General features: G+C 47.7%; 1 protein-coding gene across 14 annotated transcripts in view; it reads right to left on the reverse strand.

Annotated features, from left to right (window-relative positions):
• Positions 1-21,738, reverse strand: part of LOC129384091 (uncharacterized) — a 165,340-nt gene that overhangs the window by 32,153 nt on the left and 111,449 nt on the right. For 6 of the 14 annotated variants that reach the window (XM_072284220.1, XM_055069208.2, XM_055069203.2 and 3 more), the window contains exons 2-6: positions 18,342-18,368; positions 15,686-15,709; positions 14,752-14,778; positions 9,559-9,582; positions 8,344-8,367 (exon numbers count right to left, since the gene is read on the reverse strand). In XM_072284220.1, the coding sequence (XP_072140321.1) occupies positions 8,344-8,367; positions 9,559-9,582; positions 14,752-14,778; positions 15,686-15,709; positions 18,342-18,368 (126 nt within the window). The remainder of the gene's footprint in view (positions 1-8,343; positions 8,368-9,558; positions 9,583-14,751; positions 14,779-15,685; positions 15,710-18,341; positions 18,369-21,738) is intronic. The other 8 variants (XR_011890026.1, XR_008611866.2, XM_055069211.2 and 5 more) reach the window with 6 other exon arrangements.

A 21,738-nucleotide genomic window follows, 5' to 3' on the forward strand; every position in this document is an offset into this window, starting at 1 on the left:
CACAAGCAGGAATAATTTCAAAAAAAAAATGGTCCCCGTCCTCCTCCTTCTTTATGCAGTAATATAGCAATGCGGTTTTAAATGCGAGGCGAGCCGCGAAACATGTTCCTGTGTCAGTTCTTGAGAAAAGTCACCGCTTGTTAAGGCAAGTCACATTCAGGACCTGGCGTATAATATACAAGGGATTCGTATACACAAGGACGGCGAATTGCGACGACAATTCCGCCCGTTAACGAAGTCGCCGTGGCAGGCTACGATGTACGACTGCAGCAGTTAACTTGCACATTGTGGTGCCCGTTAACATTGTCCTGTATTTAAACATGCAGGATGGTGATGACACGCAACGTCCTGACGAAGGGAGACCATTTTATTGTAGTGACAGACTTTTGGGTTGGGTCAACTGAAATTTGCGTGTGAGCCAACTTGAAATGCCGGGTGCGCCAAATTGAAATTTGAGGGTGGCCCAACTTGACATTTGGACATGGGCAGAATTAAATTTGGCGCTTGGCCTGCTTGAAATTAGAACGTGGGCGAACTGAAATTTGGGGTTAAGCAAAGTTTAAATCTCGGGATGGAACAAGGAAAATTTGGGTTTCGCCGGCGGCGGGCCAACTTAAATTTGACGATGGGCCGTTTGAAACCTGAGGGCAGGTCAAGTTGAAGTTTGGGAGCGGGCCTACTTGAAGTTTTAGGAGGACCCTATGTCCAGTTGATCGCTGCCCAGCGTCCTTCGGGTTAAGAAGACCGACCGGGCAAGCGAGGACCTTGAGACGCTTGGCGCGTTTTCATTGGTCCTTACCGAAGCGCAGTCAGAGCGCAGGCTAGAGTTTCCGTAGACAAGGACAGCGCGTACAAGTTTGCGAGAGCGACAGCGAGGGTTACATGGCCTATTACCGACTCGACAGAAAAATGCCTGTGCGCTCCGAAGCGACGTCATCACTACGTCACGTGGATATGGCCAACGCAGGCGGCGGTGAGATTCATACCATGGGTGCGCTTGTAGCGTTCTTGCACGAGCGTTTGCGCTCGTGGTAGCGCTGTGCCCGTGGCGCGCTGGACCGCTGTGTTCCAGCGCAGCCCTTGCGCGGGCATGTTCAGACGCGTTTCCAGGCTTCCTTGTGTCGCGTGCTTTTCGGCCGCCTTGTACGGGGCTGCGCTGCCTGGCTGCCAGGCCATGGTCTCGCAGATTTGCGTGCGCTAATCTGGAAGGCCATAAAGCGCCGTGCGCCTGGTATCTTGCCATACCTATAGATGACGCTCGGCTCGGACGCATGGCGGCCAACACAAGAGACCGCGTTTCTACTAAGCATAACGTTCTACGCCAGTGTTCCGTAGACAACGACAGCGCGTACAAGTTTGTGAGAGCGACAGCAAGGGTTACATGGCCCATTACCGACTAGACAAGAAAATGCCTGTGCCGGAAAGCGTGAGAAGCACTCGTGGACTTAGGCATGCTCCGGCATAATCGCTCACTCTCCCTACCTGCTGTCTCTCAAAATCCTGCGCGGGAAAAGGGACAGGATGCCACTTGCTCTGCATTTCAGTTCGGACGACAGCAGGAATAAATCGCATTGCGGTTTTATTTTGACGCCTCTTCAAGCCAGCGTAGCCTGTGTTGAGAAGGGGCTGCAAAACGATTTGCTCCTGTCGAGCGACTTCACTGTTCATCCCCGGCCGATTCATTGCTTCGACGCAGCGCGAATATTACGAACAAATGCCGTTAAATGCATACGTTGGCAGAACAAATTCAATCTAGACCTACGTTGTGAAGTACCATTTGTTCAACACAGCCATTTCAGTTACCCTTGTGCCCTGCCGTGAAGGTACACAGCAGGCCGAACTGGCAATGACCGAAGTTGCTGGGTATGAGCAGTGCAAGCTTGCAGCGCCATCCTTGCGAATATCGAAAGTTTGCCGTAAATGTTGCGCAACTCTTATGCATATTAAGATGAAGCTTGAGCTCTAAGGCTTCTGTAAAATACATGGAAAATAAGCAATCCTATTTCTAGCCAGCGACTGCACCAAATTTGAGGTTTCCTGCAGTTAAAATTAAAAGATAAAATATAAAAACCGTTGGTAGCGAATTTGTGATTTAGGCCGTTAACTTATATAAAAATTGTTTAATGTCGCAAATTTTCAGGTAGGCTATCAAATTATCGACAGTGAAAATGACAGCGCAATTGCATCTCATAGTAGCTCTAAGACACTGTGATATGTGTTGCGCGACATGGTGCGGTGATCGGGACGGACAAGAGCAGACGACAAGGAGTGCGCGCGCAGAGGCAAATTCCGTGCTGGAAGGAGAAAAACGACAACGCCGAAGAGCGTCCGGCACGTGAACGCGCGGCACAAGAAAAACAACTGAAAGAAGAAAAAAAACAATTAGGAAAGACCACGGGGCGTCAGGCAGCCAATCGGAGAATGCCTAATCGGCCAGAGACAAGAAAAAAAATGGCTGTCGCTTAGCTAAGGTTAAGCCCAGGATGCGAAGCATACTAGCCTTTATTTTAGTTGTTGAACCACTGTTTAGTCTGGTGAACTGCTGTTGCTTGGCTATATTTGGTTCGGCTAGACGAAGAAACAACTCATGCGTTACTCTGCTTCGCCTTCAAGAGTGGAACGAGACAGCGTTCCCGTCGACCCGCCACGGGGTGTAAGACAATCGGCTACGGCGCAGCGACTACGCGCCCCGCATTGGACGCGGGGAGCGTCGAGCAACGCAGCGTTCGGCGCGGCAACGAAGCTCGTTTCTAAGGCAACACCGCATTCACTAGAGGCGCTTTTGTACCGCTTTGAAGCATCGTACTCGTGGCTCAGTGGTAGCGCCTCCGTCTCACACTCCGGAGAGCCTGGTTCGATTCCCACCCAGCCCATCTTGCAAGAGTTGAGCCAAAGCAACCTAGAAACAAGCGCAGCTGCTTATATACCGCCGCGACGCCGCGAGTGACGGCGCGAATGGAGCCCCGTTCCACCTCTGTCGTGCCGTCACGGTGTCACGTGGTATTGAAGGCGACACCGCCGCGCCTGAGGAGCTGGGTTGAGCTCTAGTAATATGCTTCGCATAAATGCGCGGTGCGCTCGCAGAAGGGAGACGTAGGGGAGACGCCCAGGAGACGCCGGGAGAGTTCCAGGAAGCGACGCCAGGAGGAGGTCAACCACCGGGAGTTGAAGACGGGTCGTGGGGTTCCGGACCCGAGCCACCAGGACTTCACCCGACTGGGGCCTCCTGCCAGCCCGTTCCTGTGCGTCGTCCGCCTACCCGAGCGTGCCGTCAGTTCCTTCTGCGCCCGTGGGCAGGACGAGAACAGTCGGGCTACGGGCCCGAGTTCTACGCCAGCTGCCCGGCCAGAACGCCGCCCCCGTCTGTCGTGCCGCCTGCTGCCCGAGGCCGGCGTTCGAGCTTCTGTGCCCGTGGGCAGGACAAGAGCAGTCGGGCTACGTGCCCGAGCTCTACACCCAGCTGCCGGCCAGAAAGCCGCCGCTGTCTACTCGTGCCTCCAAGCCGCCTGCTTTACCGCTCCAAGCCAGAGCTAGCGCGCTCCGGTCGCCCGGTCAACCAACTTACACCACGACCTATGGTGAGACCGGCGCAACTCCTTTCGTCAGCTTGTCGCCGCGTCGCGACAAGGAAAAAAAACCAGCACGGTAAACCTTGCTATTGTAAAGGCAACATCAAGCATAGGGTTGTAGTCCCTCCTACTCCTGTAGTCCGCCCTGCGAATTCGCGCACGTTGACTTTCTTGAAGGTCATCGCAAGATTTATTTGCTTCTACGCCCGGGCCCTCATTTGTTGTGAAGATAGGTATAGGGGTATCCGTCTCCTCCACCACGATGAATGATGCTGACTGTGGGGAACTTCACGCCCTTCATAGCGCTTCAGCACGTTGATATGGAACAGTTTTGTAGTATGTCCCACGTCCAACCAGTAATCAGTTGCTTTTTTTTTTCCTGTGACCACGAAAGGCCCCTTCCAGGGCATCAAAATTTTTTTTCCGTCGTTGGAAGCAGGATAAGGGCACGGTCATCAGCTGGCGTATCTTGCTTCCCCGGTCGTAGTAATTTTTCTGGGTCGTTTTAGATCGCGACAAGGTCTCTTGTGCCAACCGTAGTGTCTTTTCTAGACGATCTCGGAGATCCAAGACATACCCTTATGTGGTCTTGATTTCTTCGCACAGGTGGTCTACTGTCCATAGTTCCTTAAGTAGACTGAGTGGGCCTCGGACGTGTCGACCGTAAATCAACTCGAAAGGAGAAAACCCCATGCTGGCTTGAGGCACTTCACGATACGCAAACAAGAGGGGTGCTGGTAATCAGTCCCATGACTTTGGCGCTTCTTGGCACATCTTGCGTAGCATTTGTTTCAACGTGCCAATAAATCGCTCCTCCAGACCATTACACATGGGATGGTACGGCGTCGAGCTTAGATGTTTGATAGCCAGCAAGTCATTTATCTCTCTCATTAGGTCCGATGTGAAACAGGAGGCCTGATCGCACAGTATCTTACGTGGAAATCCAATGCGAGAAAACATTTCTATCAGTCCTTCGGCCACCGTAGCCGAATCGATCGACGGCAAAGCTATCGCATCTGGATATCGTGTAGCAAAGTTCACCAGGGTCAGTATGTATCGGTTACCCTTATTTGACGTAGGCTATAAGGGTCCAATTATGTCCACCGCCGCTCTTTCAAATGGAGCGTACGTATCTTCTCACTGCTTCTTGGACTCCTGGCCAATAGAAGGATTCTAGAACACGATCGATCGTTCTCTTGATTCCTTGGTGCCCTGCCATCAGACTTTCGTGCGCTTGGCCACGCAATGTTTGGCGTACTACCACTTGTTGGGTCGTTTTGCCCGAGGGTAGCCGGCACTGAGGGTACAGCACTCCATTTACTACTTCGAATGAGTAGGATGCTAATCTTTTGCCTTGGAACACTTGACCGACTTTGTTCTTGCAAGACTCTAAGGTCTTATCTTCGTTCTGGGCCGTGGTAAGGTCCTTCCTGGTTATTTCCAAGGCGCTGATATTGATCGTGGATGTTTTCGGCTGCTGGTCTCGGCTCTTGATGCCGACCAGCAAAGCATCCGGGGAGTGGTCTTCTCCCTTCGTTCTTTTCCCACGTGCTATACCATCTTCGATGGGCTTCTTCAGCCTTTCTGTCCAGGTTTTATCTGGATCATGAGCTTCTCGTGATCCTGGTACATTTCCTATAATAACATCATATAAAGGAGCTGTCATACACTTGACAATTGACGTACCAGAAAAATGAGGTGAATGAAATTCAACCTTAGCCTCGGGAACTTCAATGGTGCTGCCATCCGCCGGGACAAGCTTAGCGGTGGTACCTGTGAGAGCCTTGTCTGGTACGAGGGAACGACGCACGACCAGCGTATTGCTTCCCGTATCTCGCAAGACTGACGCGGTCTGTCCGAAGATGACGCCCTTTAGCACTGGAATCTTGCGTGCTACAGTCCTTGTGGGGTCACTGTGCTAGCTATGTCTTCTTGTTCGACGACTACTGCGTTGGAATCTTCCAGGCGCTCTTCTGGCGACAATAGGCATGACGTCATCTTTGGTTGACCGTTTTTCTTGGTGCAAGCTTTGGCATCATGACCGGGCTTACGGCAATATCCGCAGTACGGTTGCCTCAGCTTAGATAGGCAGTCCGACGCCCCGTGACCCAGTTTTTCACATACGAAGCATCGCATTGGAACTCTCTCGGATGAGCTTCCGGTTTTCTCCGTACGGTTAATGCCTTCCGATTTCTGCCGGAACACTAACAAATCGGGCTGTCTCTGAGCCTCTAAAATTATCGGCAGCTTCAGCCATGTCATCTAGCTGGCAGTAGCTCTTCTCGCGCAGGAAGAGTCCTAACCGATGATAACAATTGTTCAAAAACTGCTCCGTCACCACTAGGTTGCGAAATGCCAAATACTCCTTTTCGGTTTTGGACATTTCCGCCCACCGATCAAAGAAACTCAGTAGCCTAGTTCCGTACTGCTTTCCAGTTTCGCCATCTTGGGGTTTGCTCTGTCGCAACTTCTCCCGGTCGCCTTTCACCGTAAAACGAAAACATTGGAGCAACACCAACTTGGCTTTATCGTAGTCGAGGGAGTCTTCCGGAGACAGACGTCCAAAGACTTTCAGAGCTTCTCCGCTCAAGCGTAAACTTAGAACCGTGGCCCATTTGTCTCTAGGCCACTCTTGAATGGTGGCGACGCTTTCGGACCTTTTTAACTAGATATCCAAGTCATCCCGGCTTTCATTGAATCCCGGTATCAAACTGAGGACTCACGCTAAATGGTGCACTCCATCCAGGCCCTCGGTCAGCTGTTCTTGCAGCATCCGTTGCCGCCATTTGAAGGCGCAACTGAAGCGTTCGCTCCTCCATTTCTAGCTGCCCTTGGCTCGTCTCACCACGATTTCCCTCAGCTTCCGCGGCTTTAAGCCATAACTGTAAATTCGTTTCCTCTAATAAAAGCTCCTGCTTTTTAGCCTCGCGCTCCGCTGACCGCTCTTCTCACGCACGCGCTTCCTGCTCGTTCAAAGATGCCCTCAACTCCACACCTTCTAGCCCCATGCGTTCGGCTAAGGCTAACAAGTCTCGTGTGCTAGCACCCATAGTTCCTAGCCAATAGAAAAAAAAATCCGAACGAACGGCTTTGTCCTGTCGCGGACGCCAATTTGTGATGCCCAAATATGGGGACAAAGGTTCGTGCACTCAAAGGTTCTAACGGTTCTCTTAGGCGGAGCCTCCGAGAAACCAATTGAGGACAAAGCCGCTGATCTGAACACACACACACACAAACATTTATTGGAACTAAAAAAGGCTTAAAATAAATAGAAGAAAATAGAAAACAAAAAAGAAACACTCAAATAGACATCATCGCAGTAAGAAACACACTTGGGGCTAGTATGGAGCTAACTAGTGTGCGACTCCGGGCTTGCCACGACGGCGGGGTCACATAACAGTCTCGAAGCGGCGACAAGCTGACGAAAGGAGTTGCGCCAGTATCACCAAAGGTCGTGGTGTAAGTTGGTTGACCGGGCAACCGGACCGCGCCAGCTCTGGCTTGGAGAGGTAAAGCAGGCGGCTTGGAGGCACAAGTAGACAGCGGCAGCTTTCTGGCCGGGCAGCTGGGTGCAGAGCTCGGGCCCGTAGCCCGACTGCTCTTGTCCTGCCCACGGGCACAGAAGCTCGAACGCCGGCCTCGGGCAGCAGGCGGCACGACAGACGGGGGTGGCGTTCTGGCTGGGCAGCTGGTGTAGAACTCGGGCCCGTAGCCCGACTGTTCTCGTCCTGCCCACGGGCGCAGAAGCTCACCAGCCTTGGGGAACTGACGGCACGCTCGGGCAGACGGGCGACGCACAGGAACGGGCTGGCAGGAGGCCCCAGTCGGGTGAAGTCCTGGTGGCTCCGGTCCGGAACCCGACGGTCCGTCTTCAACTCCCGGTGGTTGACCTCCTCCTGACGTCACTTCCTGGAACTCTCCCGGCGTCTCCTTGGAGTCTCCCCTGCGTCTCTTCCTTCTGCCAGCGCACCACGCTTTTTTTTGTCTGGCCGATTAGGCATTCTCCGATTGGCTGCCTAACGCCCCGTGGTCTTTCTTAATTGGTTTTCTTTTCTTCTTTAAGTCCTTTTTCTTGTGCCGCGCGTTCACGTGCGGGACGCTTTTCGGCGTTCTCGTTTTTCTCCTTCCAGCACGGAATTTGCCTCGGCGCGCGCACTCTTTGTCGTGTGCTCTTGTCCGTCCCAATCACCGCAGCATATCGCGCACCACACATCACAGACATCAGTTTGGTGTAATATACAGGACTACCAAATAAACTACTAATACGCGAGTCGCACAATGGCAAAACCTTAAACATTGTAACAAATTCACGTCACATAAATTATATCAAATTTATCTGCATTGAGAGTTGTGACAGATCCAATATCCATAACGGCAATTATCTGTTCTAGGTGCCCAGGTGCGAATTTTTAAGCTTCGTGCTGTTTTTCAATCTTGCGAACTTCGGAAACATTTGTAAGAATTCAAGGACATAAATATATATACCACTTCCAGCAGTCACTAGAATATTTATAAAACATATGAATACGTAATAAAGTATGAAGATAATAATACATATGAAGATAATATAAAAGATATTTATTAATTTATTCGGGCAAATCATACTGGCTGAACTGCATGTTTCCATAAATTGGAGAATAGTAAAAAGCTCTCGTCGCGTATTTCCATTACTGCTATCTTAAAAAGTATTTTTGCATAATAGGCGACGTTGGAGTTTGTGCCGAGCAAAAGCTTTCAAAATTTGCAGGTAGGACGCTCGAGCCGGGGTACTTACCCTTCTCAGCCCCTGCCGCAACGGCTAAGATGAGGGAAAAGAAAATTAATTAAAAAGTGAAACGAATAAAAGATATATCTCATTTTCAGTCGAACATAATTACCATTTTCTGCTCCTTCATGTCGTATTAGCTGGATGGCGTCCGTGTTATGGAGCCGTGATAATGCCTCGTTTATTACGAAGTTATAGGGCTTAGATGTACTTCACGGGTATGGGAAAGTTGCTTACTTTAAATAAGAGCAGCAACCTTACTATAAAGTTTACAGCCCATCTGAAGCTTCAGGATGACGAGCTCTTTTATTAGCGGTGTGGCAGAGCCTGTCAGCCGATATTTTGATCGGATTAACAGCTTTGCACTGTATCACCTCGAGGGCGCCAATGTTCGTTCTTGTGTAAAAGTCCCAAGTGTTGTACGCGTATTGCGATGAATCAGCTTAATGTTGAATTATGGTGGGGCATGCTTTAGTTTATGGCTTAGTGATGCAGTTCACGAAATGCTGAGTAGCGAATGTCACACATATGCGAGTTCGAACATAGGTTTCTTATAATTTCCGTACCTCGTAATCAGATTGTGGTTCTAGCAAGTAAAACCTCGCAGTTTAACTTGGTTGTAGTTACACCTTGATCACTTTAATTCGTCGACATGATTTGTCAAGATTTAGTCAACAGACGCAAGGCTGTACCAAAAGTAAGTTTTGATTAGCGGAGTGATTTTAATGACATCGTCTGCAAACAGTCTGAATTGAACTTTAATTTGTTCAACTAAGTTAACAATGTCACCAATAAAAAGTGAAAATATTCTTAGGGTCGTAGAACGGTCCCTTGACGTGAGCCCGAAGAAACGGTTATTGAGCTATACACGCAGAACTGTCGATAACAACAAACTGAGCGCGGTTAATTAAATATGATGTAACTCTAACCAGCAAAGAGGGAGAACAATCTATAAGCTTACCATTTGAAAAAGGTATAAAGCCAAAACAAATATCAAGGAATCAATCTGTCCTGCTTTATCTAGGATACTAGCAAAAGAGTGAAAAAGCGTCACCAACTGCGGATCTGCTGAAAACCCAATCATCAAACAGGGCTGCATAGGGGAAAATACCCCTTTGTCTTTGAAATACTGAGTTAAAAGAGTTTCCGACATTGTGCTCAAGCACGTTCGAATGAATATATGCAGAGAAATGTGCAGGTAGGACACTCGACTGAGGTACTTACTCGTGGGGACTCCAGTGGCCGCGGCTATGATCGGTGCGAAGACGTCAGAAAAATAAGAAAGAACGAAACGAATTAAAAAGAATGTCAGTGATTATTCTCGCATATCTTAATTTTGCAGCCGGGACATATTTAGCATGTTGGGCTTCTTTATACCATTCTAGCTATCTCGGACATCGCTATCATCACATCAGAATGGTTTGATAATATGATAACATATGATAACATATGACAACGTGCTGTGCAAGATATCAGCATAATTAAATAAGAACGGATTCCCACTACTTTGCCAATAATACTGCAGACGTTTTCAACTCACTATGAATGCACTGATGTTTAAGCTCTAGAAACCACACCATCGTATGTGTTCTCCTTCCAGAGTAACTGAGCAATCCATACCATCCAGTGGTGAAGTCCGGTTTAAAGAGCGGGCTCTACTTGAATTTCTGACTGCGGAAGGTTGTGCGCCCATCAACATTCATTGCCGTCTGACTGCGGTTTACGCAAGGTGTGTGAAAGACCAAAATCGAGCCTCAGCAAGTCTTCAGGACAGGACCCAAGTTGATGGCCCTCAAGGGCCTCTGATCAGGAGCCTCAACATTAGGTGGATGAGTCGATTGGGGGCTCATGCAGGATCAAGCAACACGAGATCGTCCCAACACTTAAGAACCACCTGCGTTACAAGAACATTTGCACCCGTTGGGTACCACGGCAACTGACGACTGACATCAATGAGTCCAGGAAGCGTATCCAACGAGCGCAAATCTTTTAACGCAGGATGTCCTAAATTATGTGGTGCACTGAACCAAAGGAAATGGCGAATGTTGTTGGGATCTCGTGTCGCTTGATCCTCGTCCACCTGATGTTGATGATCCTCATGAGGGGTCATTGCGGGCCGTCTACTTCGGTGCTCACCGTGAATACTTGATGCGGCTGAGTTTTGATATTTCACAGTCCTTGAACAACTGCGCACAGATCTTACGCACCTCTGTAACCTGCATAAGACGGCAATGAAATTTCGTCGGCACACAACCTTCCGTAGTCAGAAATTCAATTACAGCCCTTTAATTCAACCGGACGTCGCCATTGGATACCATGAGTAGCTCCATTAAGGTGCAACGAGAAGAAATTCGAAGGTGAGGCAAGTGACTTTCAATATCTTAAACATCAGTGCATTAACGATATACAGTTCAAAATGTTTGCAATACTATTACCAAAGTTGTGGGCTTGGAGGCTTTACTTTGTGAATCGCCCTCGTATGGAAACGTAATAAATTTACTTCATAACTACAAAACACTATAAGCGTAGGGCAGCGTGTTTTCTTTTTACTTTGTACACGATTTTAAAGGCCTACGGGATCTCGAATTATGTCGCAAGAGACAAATTATATGTCTAAGCATACGTCATCTGCGAAAAAAAAAGCAGTTCACGCCTTCAAAAGATTAATTACAATGTTATCTTTTGTTTTAGGGCTGTTTTTATACACTTTCTAAATTATTCGTTCACTTTAGGCGATTACAGCAGGCGTCCGCGATAAGGGTGCCTAGCCATCAGAGCCACCTGTCGCATAGATGGGCGGCTCAGCGTGAAGCTCCAAGCAACTTTTCCTTATTCCTACAAGCTGATTCCAATTGGAGCTTCGTACATCCTCACTGTTCGTGACGCAGTCGCTACAGCATAATAATAATTTATAGTTCATGCCAGAACGACCTCAAGGACAAAGACTGCCATGTATGTTGCATTCAGTGTTGACCGGGGTTAGGTCCGGCCATACGGACCGCTTTGTTGCTAACTATCAGAATGCCATACGCCGTCACGCACTGTGTCGCAGCTAGGTTGATTGTAATGGGAGCCTTCTCTTCATAGCCCTGCATGTGTATTCAGGGAAATATGCCACAATTCGTTGCGTCTACGTGGCAATTCCGAACATATCATTGAATAAATTACCTAGTTTGCCGTCCTAAATGAAGCACGCTTCGCAGACTACACATCTGTAGTGACCTAAGTGAGCCATATTCACGAGGGTTTTCCGAATAAAATTAGCCATAATTTAAAAATAAAACATACTTGATGAACTCCAGCGTAGACGCCTACTAGGGTGCGGAGGGGGAGGGCAAAACCTCCCCCCCCCCGGCAGTGCCGAAGCAAGTGTCATTACCAAAGTGTTCTGTTAACCGCATCGTTTGAGGTTTCTTTTTAGTTACCTCTAATTTCTAGGTTAAAATTTTATTTTGACTAAACGCTTTTTCATTATTATCGGCGTGGACGTGCACGGCTGTTAATTCACGCTTTCGCTTTATTTCTGAAATCCTGGCAAACGGAGGACACGCGCATTACCCAAGCGCAAATAAAGTGTGTATAAATATGGAGGGCCTCCCAACTATCATCAACTGTCAACTATCAGCACTAGAGACAGCTGCTTAATCTGTATTTTCTCACTTCAACAATTTTTTAACTTTCACTTAAACACCCTTTACAGGCACAATATATATCAATATACACACAGACAATGCTTATATTTCTGAGGGAGAAGGAGGTAGAAATTTATGAGGTATGGATAGCATAAGCCTCGAAAAAGAACATGTTACTGCATGTTCACCTCGCTTCAAATTGTTTTGCGTGCTTTTTCAACCCTGAATAAAAGTTGCACACTTCAGTGACCCCTTCGAAATTCTTTTATCAACGGCGTGTGAAATGCACGTGAATGACATGTTGCTCAGTATTGCATCGCTTTCCAGTAAAAATTACTAACGACTCATGCAAAAAATTCTGTTCTAATAATACACAAAATTTATTAGGGATGGAAACATCAGTTGCACTCGGAGGTTATAGATATACACAGGGTGTCCCAAGTAAATATCACGCACTCAGATTTTAAACAAAGAGAGAAATTGCGTTAGTCAAATAAATCCTAGTGCATTTTGTTTCCGGCAACGTGGAGCAGCTACCAGTAATATTTCCATTACCGAGATTTAATAACGTAATTGTAATAATTTAACTCCAGACGTACTATCCTAATTATCAATTTGTCGATGAGGCATTAGTAGGCACAGACAAGGGACATCTAATTGCGGTATCTCCAGCGACGTACCAATTGCGTACTTATTTTTCTCGACTTATGATTAGATCCCGCGAAATATGAAAAAATGCCGCGCAACTGCGGCACCACCGACATCGTAAATCCGGAGCCCTCAAACACGCTCCACCCGAGTAGCAGTGCGCAGTTGCCCAAGAAGGTCGAGAATCGCGCCTGCACGAGTGGAGCAGCGCCGCGAACAAGTGCTTGCACCTGGCGCCGAGGCTGTTAATTTGCTTGAATATCTCATTTGCCTTTAATATATCTGATGCCACTCGCTGGGCAGGCCGATCGCTGGCATGCACAGCGCAAGAATTTCCGCGGTTTCGTCGCTGACATCCTTTAAACCGATCAAAATAGAGCAATCGGCAGCAAGGGCCCTTATGCCTCCGACGAGACGCCTCGGATTCAACGCCACGAACGAGAACATTGAGTGCAGCACAAAGCGAAAGAGCCGCCGTGAACCGGGGTGTCGTTGCCATATTTGCTTATTTGGACAGTGCTTCCAGCACCAATGATAGATTCTGGAATGGCGAATAGGCAAAGGGGCGACCGTAGCCGTAGGTGCCGTAGGAACCTGGTTGTCGTTACCGTATTTGCTTATTTGGACAACGTTTCCAGCACGACTATTAGATTCTGGATTGGCGAATAAGCAAAGGGGCGCCAGTAGCCTGCTGAGGAAGCGGGCCGTTTGGGGCCGCGGTAAGAGCACTGGCTGAAGATTATTATGGAAAAGACTAAGATAATGATGAATAGCCGGGCAAGGGAACAAGAGTTCAAGACCACCAGTCGGCCTCTAGAGTCTGTAAAGGAGTACGTTTACCTAGGTCAATTCGTCACAGTGAGAAGGAAATTCATAGAAGTATAAAAATGGGTTGGATCGGATGCGGCAGCCATTGTCAGCTCCTGACTGGAGGCTAGCCATTATCATTGAAAAGGAAAGTGTAACACGAGTGTACTTTACCAGTGCTCACATGTGGGGAAGGGACTTGAGACTGAACAAAGAAGCTTGAGAACAACGAGCGCGCAAAGATAGATGGAACGAAGATGGCTAGACATAACGTTAAGAGACGGAAAGAGAGCACTTTGGATCAGAGAGCAAACGAGTATAGACGATATTCTGACATTAGGAGGACATGTAATGGGCCGGTCATGTAATGAGCGGGTTTGATAACCGTTCGACCATAAGGGTTAGAGAATGGGCACCAAGAGAAGGAAGGGAAACGCAGTCGTGGACGGCAGAAGACTCGGTGGAGCGATGAAATTGGCAGATTCGCGGCCGCAGGTTGGAATTGGTTTCTGCAGGACAGGGGTAATTGGAGATCGTAGGGAAAGGCCTTCGTCCTGCAGTGGACATAAAACAGGCTGATAATGATGATGAGCAGCATGATGTAGAAAAGCACTGGCATGCGATTCTGGCGGTGGAGCGAAGCGTACGCGTGGCATCCTCCCAGCAAAATCAAGGAGATCCTTCTTTCCTCCTAGTGCAATTAAAAGCACTGCGGTTTCGAAGGCTTGCCCAGCCGGAAAACGGATGTTTGTGCGTCAGCTCTTGGGAAAGGTCGTCGCTTGTCAATGAAGGTTACGTTTGTGGGCTCATGTAGTGCGCAAAGCCGAAAACGAGTTGCTAATTGCTATAGGCTACGACTTACAACTCCAGCGATTATTTTAAGCTGCCCGTTAAGTGTCGTGCGTCATGTATGCTGGCGAAACCGCACATAGTCTCCACGAAGGGAGACAAACATTTTTGTTTTGTTTATTGCACTAACATCTCGATCTAAACTGGCACTAGAATTTACCGTTCTCTCAAATGGCGCCATTCCTATATTTCTTTATCTTATTTTTCTATCTTCATACGTAATAAAAGCATTCATTTGTAGGGCAAATGCTGATCATATTGGCGGTGATGCATATTTTCTTGAATCTGAGAAGAGTAAAAAACTTACAAAGTGCGCATATTTCCTTAAAATCAGCCAAGGGGCTATCTTACAGAAGCATTTCTGCGTTTACATGTGTTTGAATAGCGCGGCGTTGGAGTTGGGGCTGTGCTGAAGCATTGCATGCTAATATAGGCGTAGAAAGAAATTTGGAGGGGGCACCACTCGTGCCAGTGTACTTACCGGCGCCAGCCACGGCCGTAGCGACGGCTATGATGAGTGCGAAAACAAGGAAAAAAAGAAAAGACGAATAAGAGATATCGATTATTTTTATCGCATATCTTAATTTCCGAGTCGTACATCTTTAGCATTTCGTGCTTCTTATTTAAATCTGGTGGTTTTAAGTAAGACGAGGAGCCTTACTCTTCGTTTTACGCCTCGTCTGAAGCGTTCCGATTAGTGCTCTGGGGGAGCCTGTTTACCCATATTTTGAACATGGTGTTAAATGTTATATACTGCTTAACGACTATACAGCTACATACCTCACTGTATCAAAAGGATTAATGTTCAATTGAAAATGAAAATATCTAATCACCTCGAGTGCGTTAGTGCTCGTTTGCCTGTAAGCGTCCGAAATTATCTGGTGATGGATGAATAAGCTGAAAGTTTAGCTTTGCTGGAGCATCTTTTATTTTTTGCCTTAGTTTACGAAAGTTTACGAACCGCTGTCACAAATCTTGCACGTATACGAGTTCGAACATAGGTTTCTGGTTATAATTAGCGTGGCTCAAAATCAGATCGTGGTTTTGGGACAACAAACCACATAATTCATTTCGATTACCGTTACACCTTGATCACTTGAGTTCGTCAACCAATTCGTTCCCGGTGGCAGTGATTCCAGCGAACATAAAAATTATCCGCAAACACGTGGGCTTCACATTGTTCAACTAAGCTAACAATGTCATCAATGGACAGTGAAAATATAGTAAGGGTCTTCAATCTGGGAAGAGTAAAAAGCTGACAAAATACGCCAATTGGCCAAGGGGCTATCTTAGGGAAGCATTTCTGCGTTTACATGGATTGTAATAGACGGTTTAGAGTTGGGGTCGAGCTAAAGCTTCCCTAATGTACGCGCCAACAAGAAATGCAGTATCAACACTCCTGCCATGGTGCTTACCTGTACGGACAGCAGTCTTTGTCACTATGATGAGTGCGAAAAGAATGAAAAAATAAAATCAGGTAAATGAAAGATATCGACGACACTTCTCGCATATCTAGTTTATGAGTCGTATGGGGTTAGTTGTATGGACTTCACCGCCTATAGAGTAGTCCTAATTATGCCTCGTTACAGGGGTTTTAAGTTCGGACACAGCTTTTTCCATTATTGGTGTGTGAGAGCCTGTTTGCCGACATTTCATATAATATTAATAGCTTTTCGCTGTATCACTTCGAGTGCGTCGATGTTCGCTTTTCTGTAAGGGTTCCAAATATTGCACGCGTATTCAAATATATGTCTGGTGATGGACCAACGAGATAGATGTTCTATTTGGCACAGAGTCAGCACACAGCAAGCGCAAAACTGTCGGTGACAACCAACTGCTCGCGGTTAGATAAATATGCCGTAGCTCAAGTACCTAGAAAAGGGCAAATTCTTCTTTGTGAACTCATTATTCGGAACAAGATAGAAAAGCTTCACTAATATCGAGGAATATGAATAAACGTGTCCTCATTATTCTAGAATCCTCGTAAAAGTGGGTACAGCCATTACCAACTGCGGAACTGCGGAAAACCATATCCTAAGTCAGTGCTGCCGAGGGGAAACTTTATCCCATAGTGCCTTGGTGCCCTACTGACGCACGCACTTCTGCAATAGGCGTCTTTTAAGTACTGAGTTCAAAAGTTTGCCACATTGTGCTCAAGCATCTTCCAGTGATTATTTACTCGCATAGTGCACTGCCTATAGAGGCGCCGCTCATAGCCACCTCGCGGGCGCTTCCAACAGTACGCTCGGGAACAATGACAGGCAACTGTTTGCAGCAGGGATGGCTGAAGTTCGCGGCTACGCTTTCTCCTCTGTTCGGGTACCAGAACGCTTTTTCTGCGGTGACAGCTGCAGCGAAGACGCAGGCTTATATGGGACCGGGCACGAACACGATGTTACCGATGTTCGGGGCAAACCGGTCCACGCATCTGCCAGGAGTGTCCCGCAGACAAACGCAGGGAACGCCATTTACGCGAAGTGGAGCTCACGTTAACTAGACGCTAGGTTTCCTTGAGTAATGCGATGTCACTATTGTTTTCTTTAATTCTACCCTTGCCGTAATACTGCTTCTGTGCCTTAATAATAGGCGCCCGTCATAAGCGCAGACTGAGATCTCAGACAAATCTGCACGGTGCGAAGTCAGCGCACATGTCGTAGCGATCTATCTGGCGATGAAAACATATGACATCACCGAATAAATGCCGTCAAAGTCGCCTAAGTACGACTAATTTGTAATTTATTGTTGGAAATACGCCAAACGCACGGATTCAGATAAGTCGCCAAACGCACGGATTAATAAGAGCGCGAGTTAACTCCACCACCGGTGCAATTCTGCGGCATACGCCGATAAACTGCCGATCCCACTGCAGCTTTCGCACTCTGAAAAGCTGACGCTCGAGCTTTTCAGTGGTTTCTTTTTTCTCGAATGTTACTAGAGAGAGATTGCATATTATGTTTAGAGGCTGAGCAGTGCCAGCGAATGCAAATTGTCGCTGGCGGGATGGCGGGTTTAGTCCTCTCTGGCGTAAACTTCCCAAGAAAGAATTCTGTTGAGTTATGAAACAAACAAATCACTTGGCGTGGTTAAGTCTACTCAGACATCGTCGAAGTGCTAAATTTCTCAAGTGTGACGCTAACTTTTCAGCGAAAATGAAACAGAAATACCATATGCAGCAACTATTAGCAATTCTCATCCTCAACTACCTACATTCTTCCCACGATTCCTAACAAACCACAGCAGCTTTGGTGACCTCGGGTGCAGAGAATGAAGCTGTTCAGGAAGCATTTGCGAAGACACAGCGTGATTTACAAACGAGGCAAGAGGAAAACTTTGCAGTAAAAAAAAATCAACTACAGTTCTTCGTTAAGCAACAGGCAACAGTTCAACATGCGCGAAGACACCTAAAATAGGTGCAGGAAAATGAAGTGCCTGACAGCTAGCTGGCGCGAGGATTTACGGGGCGCAAAAAACCAACAATTCCAGTTCTTGCAAGGTTCAGCAGCATTAATGTACAACAGGATGCATTGCTGCAGTCGTGCTGCCTAGCTAGCGCAAAGCGGTAGAGAAGCGGCCAACGGCAGAAACGGCAAGCGGCGTTCAGAACATTAGCGAAATGCCTTTAAACCGCATACTGCAGTGCAGACGAACCTAACTGGCTGGCCGTGATCAATTTTGTCGCTTACCCGTGAAAAAAGCACCGACACGACAAAGGAAAGCATCAGAGCAAGAAATTTCCCTCTGAACGCCGGCGATTTGTTTCTGTACCGTTGCTTCCATTGACGAGGCTTTGCTGGGAATTATCAGAACCGTGTCGGAGGCACGTTCTTGGCAGTATTTGAGCCCACCACCGTGCAACAATGTTATGACTTTTACACATGCTAATACACATGCGAAGGGTTTCCTCTCAAAACGTAATAAGACGCAAGCACGAACAGCGACGCAGAAAACTACGGCGCGCGACGGCCTCCTTTCCCGAGCGCACTTTGCAAGCCGCCACCAGTGGCGCGTCCATCGGCGCGCACAGCGCGCATACAGACGTTCGCAGATGAGACACTCGACTAAGGTACTTACCGCCGGTGGCCACCCCCGTCGGAGCGGCTATGGTCGGCGCGAACGTCAAAAAAGAAAAACAAAATGGAACGAATTAGAAAAAATCACTGATGATACTCGCACATCTTAATTTCGGAGACGGATATATTCAGCATGTTGCGCTTTGTACCATTCTAGCTATCTCAAAGATCGCCATGATCGCATCAGAATGATTCGATAATGCAATCACACATACACAGAGTTCTTTTCAATTTTATTAACACGTAATGAATTTACTTATCTTGTATCAATAGAAAAAAATATATCGGTGTCCTTAAAAACAATGCTAGAGTATGGCTTGTCACAAAAAATGTACGCCACCAAAAATGTCTAAGCACACATCTACGGCAAATATAATCGCAAGAGCATAATTACAACATTATCTCTAGTTTTAGCACTGTTTTTGTACAGTTTAAGTGATCACACTCGACGGCCCCGCGAAGTGCGCTACGCCATCAGGGCCACCTATAGCATAGATGAGTCGCTCAGCGTGAAGCTCCGGGTGACCTTCCTTATTCCCATAAGTTGATGCGAATTGAAACTTTGCTAAGCCTCATTGTTAGATGCGCAGTCATTACATGATATGGGCCGCTTCGTTGTTGCTATGGCAATGGCTGTTCATGTGCGCCACACTACGTCACAACTTCGTGTACAGTCTATTCGTAGCCCCTCTTCGTGGTTCTCCTAGCGTATTGAGAGGAATATGCCGCCAATGAATTCCGTGTACATGGTAATTTTGAAATAATTATGAATAAATTACGCTTTGGCAGACTACACCTTGGTAGTGAAGTAACCGAACCAAATGCTCGAGGCTTTTCTGAATAGTAGTCATGGTTGAAAAAAAAATCAATGAGAACGTACATTATGAATGTGAGTGTAACAAATTGTCGCTACATCTTTACTTTTCCAATGGCGTCTTGAAACTTGCGTGCCCTTATTGCTTCCTCGGTGAACTCCAGAACTACGTTGGAGCACGTGTTGCTCCAGTTAGACTAATGTCCGCGTAGAGGCAACGCCTACTGGTGTCTCAATAACACTCCCACTCGCATCTGACGCCGACTAATGATGCGGTTGCGTTCTGCACGGCACGTGCCCAGTGATGACTACGATACAGTACTTCGGACATAGTGGCAATGGTCGCGTATATTGATTCACCATATCAAAATGTTAAGAGCGACATGCACAGTAGGCCGAACGTATCTCGTAATCGAATCACACGAAGGCCGAGTTGGGCGTCCAGATGCTAGAATATTGTGTTCCCCATAACCATTGCAGCGCATTTTAAAGCTCTCCTAAATCACCTTTTTCAGAAACCTCGAAAATGTCTCGGGACGGGTGTTCGACCTTCTAGCGGTAAATTTTTGAAACGATGTCACAGTGAGAGCTATAATGTGTTTTTATTAGGTTCCAGTTCCTCTTTGCAGTGATATTACACTGCGGTTTTCAATGCATGACTAGCTGGAAAATGTACTATTCTTGCGTCAGCTCTTCACAAAGGAGGCCTTTCGTGAAGGCAAGTGACGTTCATGCCCTCACGTGGTTTATAAATCGGAAAACAAGTGCACATAGCGATGCAAATGCACCCCGTAAACAAAGCTCACGATGCCGGACTGCAATATCCAATTGCTAGTAGGTGCAGCAGGGCGTGACATTTCAGGAGGCGCCGGAAGTTTGTGCGCATGAATATCTGACTGTGTAGGCAATACGGAGAAGTATCTGACTCTGTAGGCAATACGGAGAACTTTCTCCTCGCGTGTTGTATGCGTTCTTATCTACGCGTGCCGACACTGCGGAGTGGGGTCGAGTTGCTTTACGCTCAGGCGCTGGCTGCCGGCGCGTTCAAACAATGAAGCAGCGGCCACTGACGCCTCATTTGGCGACCGCTGTGACGGACAGACCGTGTAACCTGCGGCGCTCGTGCTGAATCAGTCGGGTCGGATCGGATCTTTGTCGCGCCCTACGGCGATATACCTTCGAAATAACATCTGATGTTTCCGTGGGAGCAGTGAGGACCTAGTAGATGTCGGGCCGCATATATAGAAAATCCAGAAGGCAGAGCGCTTTAGTAACCGCGGTTGACCGCTAGTGGTTGAAAGGGCGCCGGTGTCGCTTGACGCCCCTGCAACTGCTATGAGAATACGTCGCACCACCCTAACGCCTTCTACGCTGACCTAACGTTCACCTAACCAAACGTGGCTGAGACGCAAAGGCGCATAACGGCGCAACCGTTATGAGAATACGCCGGGGCATGCTAGACTCTTTGACGCTAACCTGACCTAACATCTAACTTAACCTAACGCTAGCTTAGCCTAATGCTAACCTAACGTGGTCGAGAGGCAAAGACAATGATCCGCACGGTATACCCGCTGTGAGAATTCACCGCGCCACCCTAATGCCTTTTACGCTAAGCTAATCTAAGCTAACCTAACCTTACGTGGGCGTGACGCAAAGACTATAATCTTCGCGGCATAACATCATGCAATCGCGTTCAACCACGGTTGCTAAGACGCTGCAGGTTTACATCACTCAGAGGGGTCAACTCAAAAATGACCCTGATAAGTCGCATATGAAAAGCCTGCCAAGAGCGAAGATATTTCAGGAGAGCAGGCCCGGCCTCTACTACGGCCACTATTGCTCGCCTGTGAAAATCGTCGATGTTCTTCTGGAGGTAGAGCGCCGTAAAGCGTGACAAAGTTATAATGCACAATGACTGACACAGCACCAGCGCCGCAGGCGCGAGAAAGTCTGTCCGACTTGCCTTTGGACACAGCGGTCCGTGTTCACTGCTTCTCCTGTTTCACCGCGCCGGCAGCCAACGTCCGGGCGCAAACGAACCACACGCCGCATGCCAGCCCACTTAGTGGAGAAACGTGTACAAGACGAGCAAAGAAATTCAAGTAGCAAAAGCCCACAAATTTTCTCACTTGCACCCGCTCTCACTCGCGCCTGCGCAGAAACGTCGGGCGCCTTCGGAAGTGCCATGCCCAGCTGTACACACTAGCAATTGTAAAAATGTTGCCGGGGCTGCTATGTACAAGTTATTTTGAAGATGGTACAGATCTTCTGCTGACTCTGCGGTACTTTTGCTGACCTTGAAGAAAATGTGTCCGAGTACCGTGGAACGAACAAATCGGATAGAAAAAAAGCATGCCCTGCCTCCACCTCTGGTTCTCACGGTGTACGATCATAAGGAAAATGCTGAAATTTACAAGCACTGCAAAAAATCTGAAAGGCAGCGACGTCTCCCTTTCTGATGATTTTTCAAAAGAAACGATTGCGTAGCGTAAAATGCTCCGGGATTCTGCGATACAATAAAGGGAGTACGCTAGCCGTGTGCGCTTGAATTACGACAAACCACACGTGAACTGACATCTACATC

This window comes from Dermacentor andersoni, chromosome 9 (assembly GCF_023375885.2).
Source record: "Dermacentor andersoni chromosome 9, qqDerAnde1_hic_scaffold, whole genome shotgun sequence".
NCBI lineage: Eukaryota > Metazoa > Arthropoda > Arachnida > Ixodida > Ixodidae > Dermacentor > Dermacentor andersoni.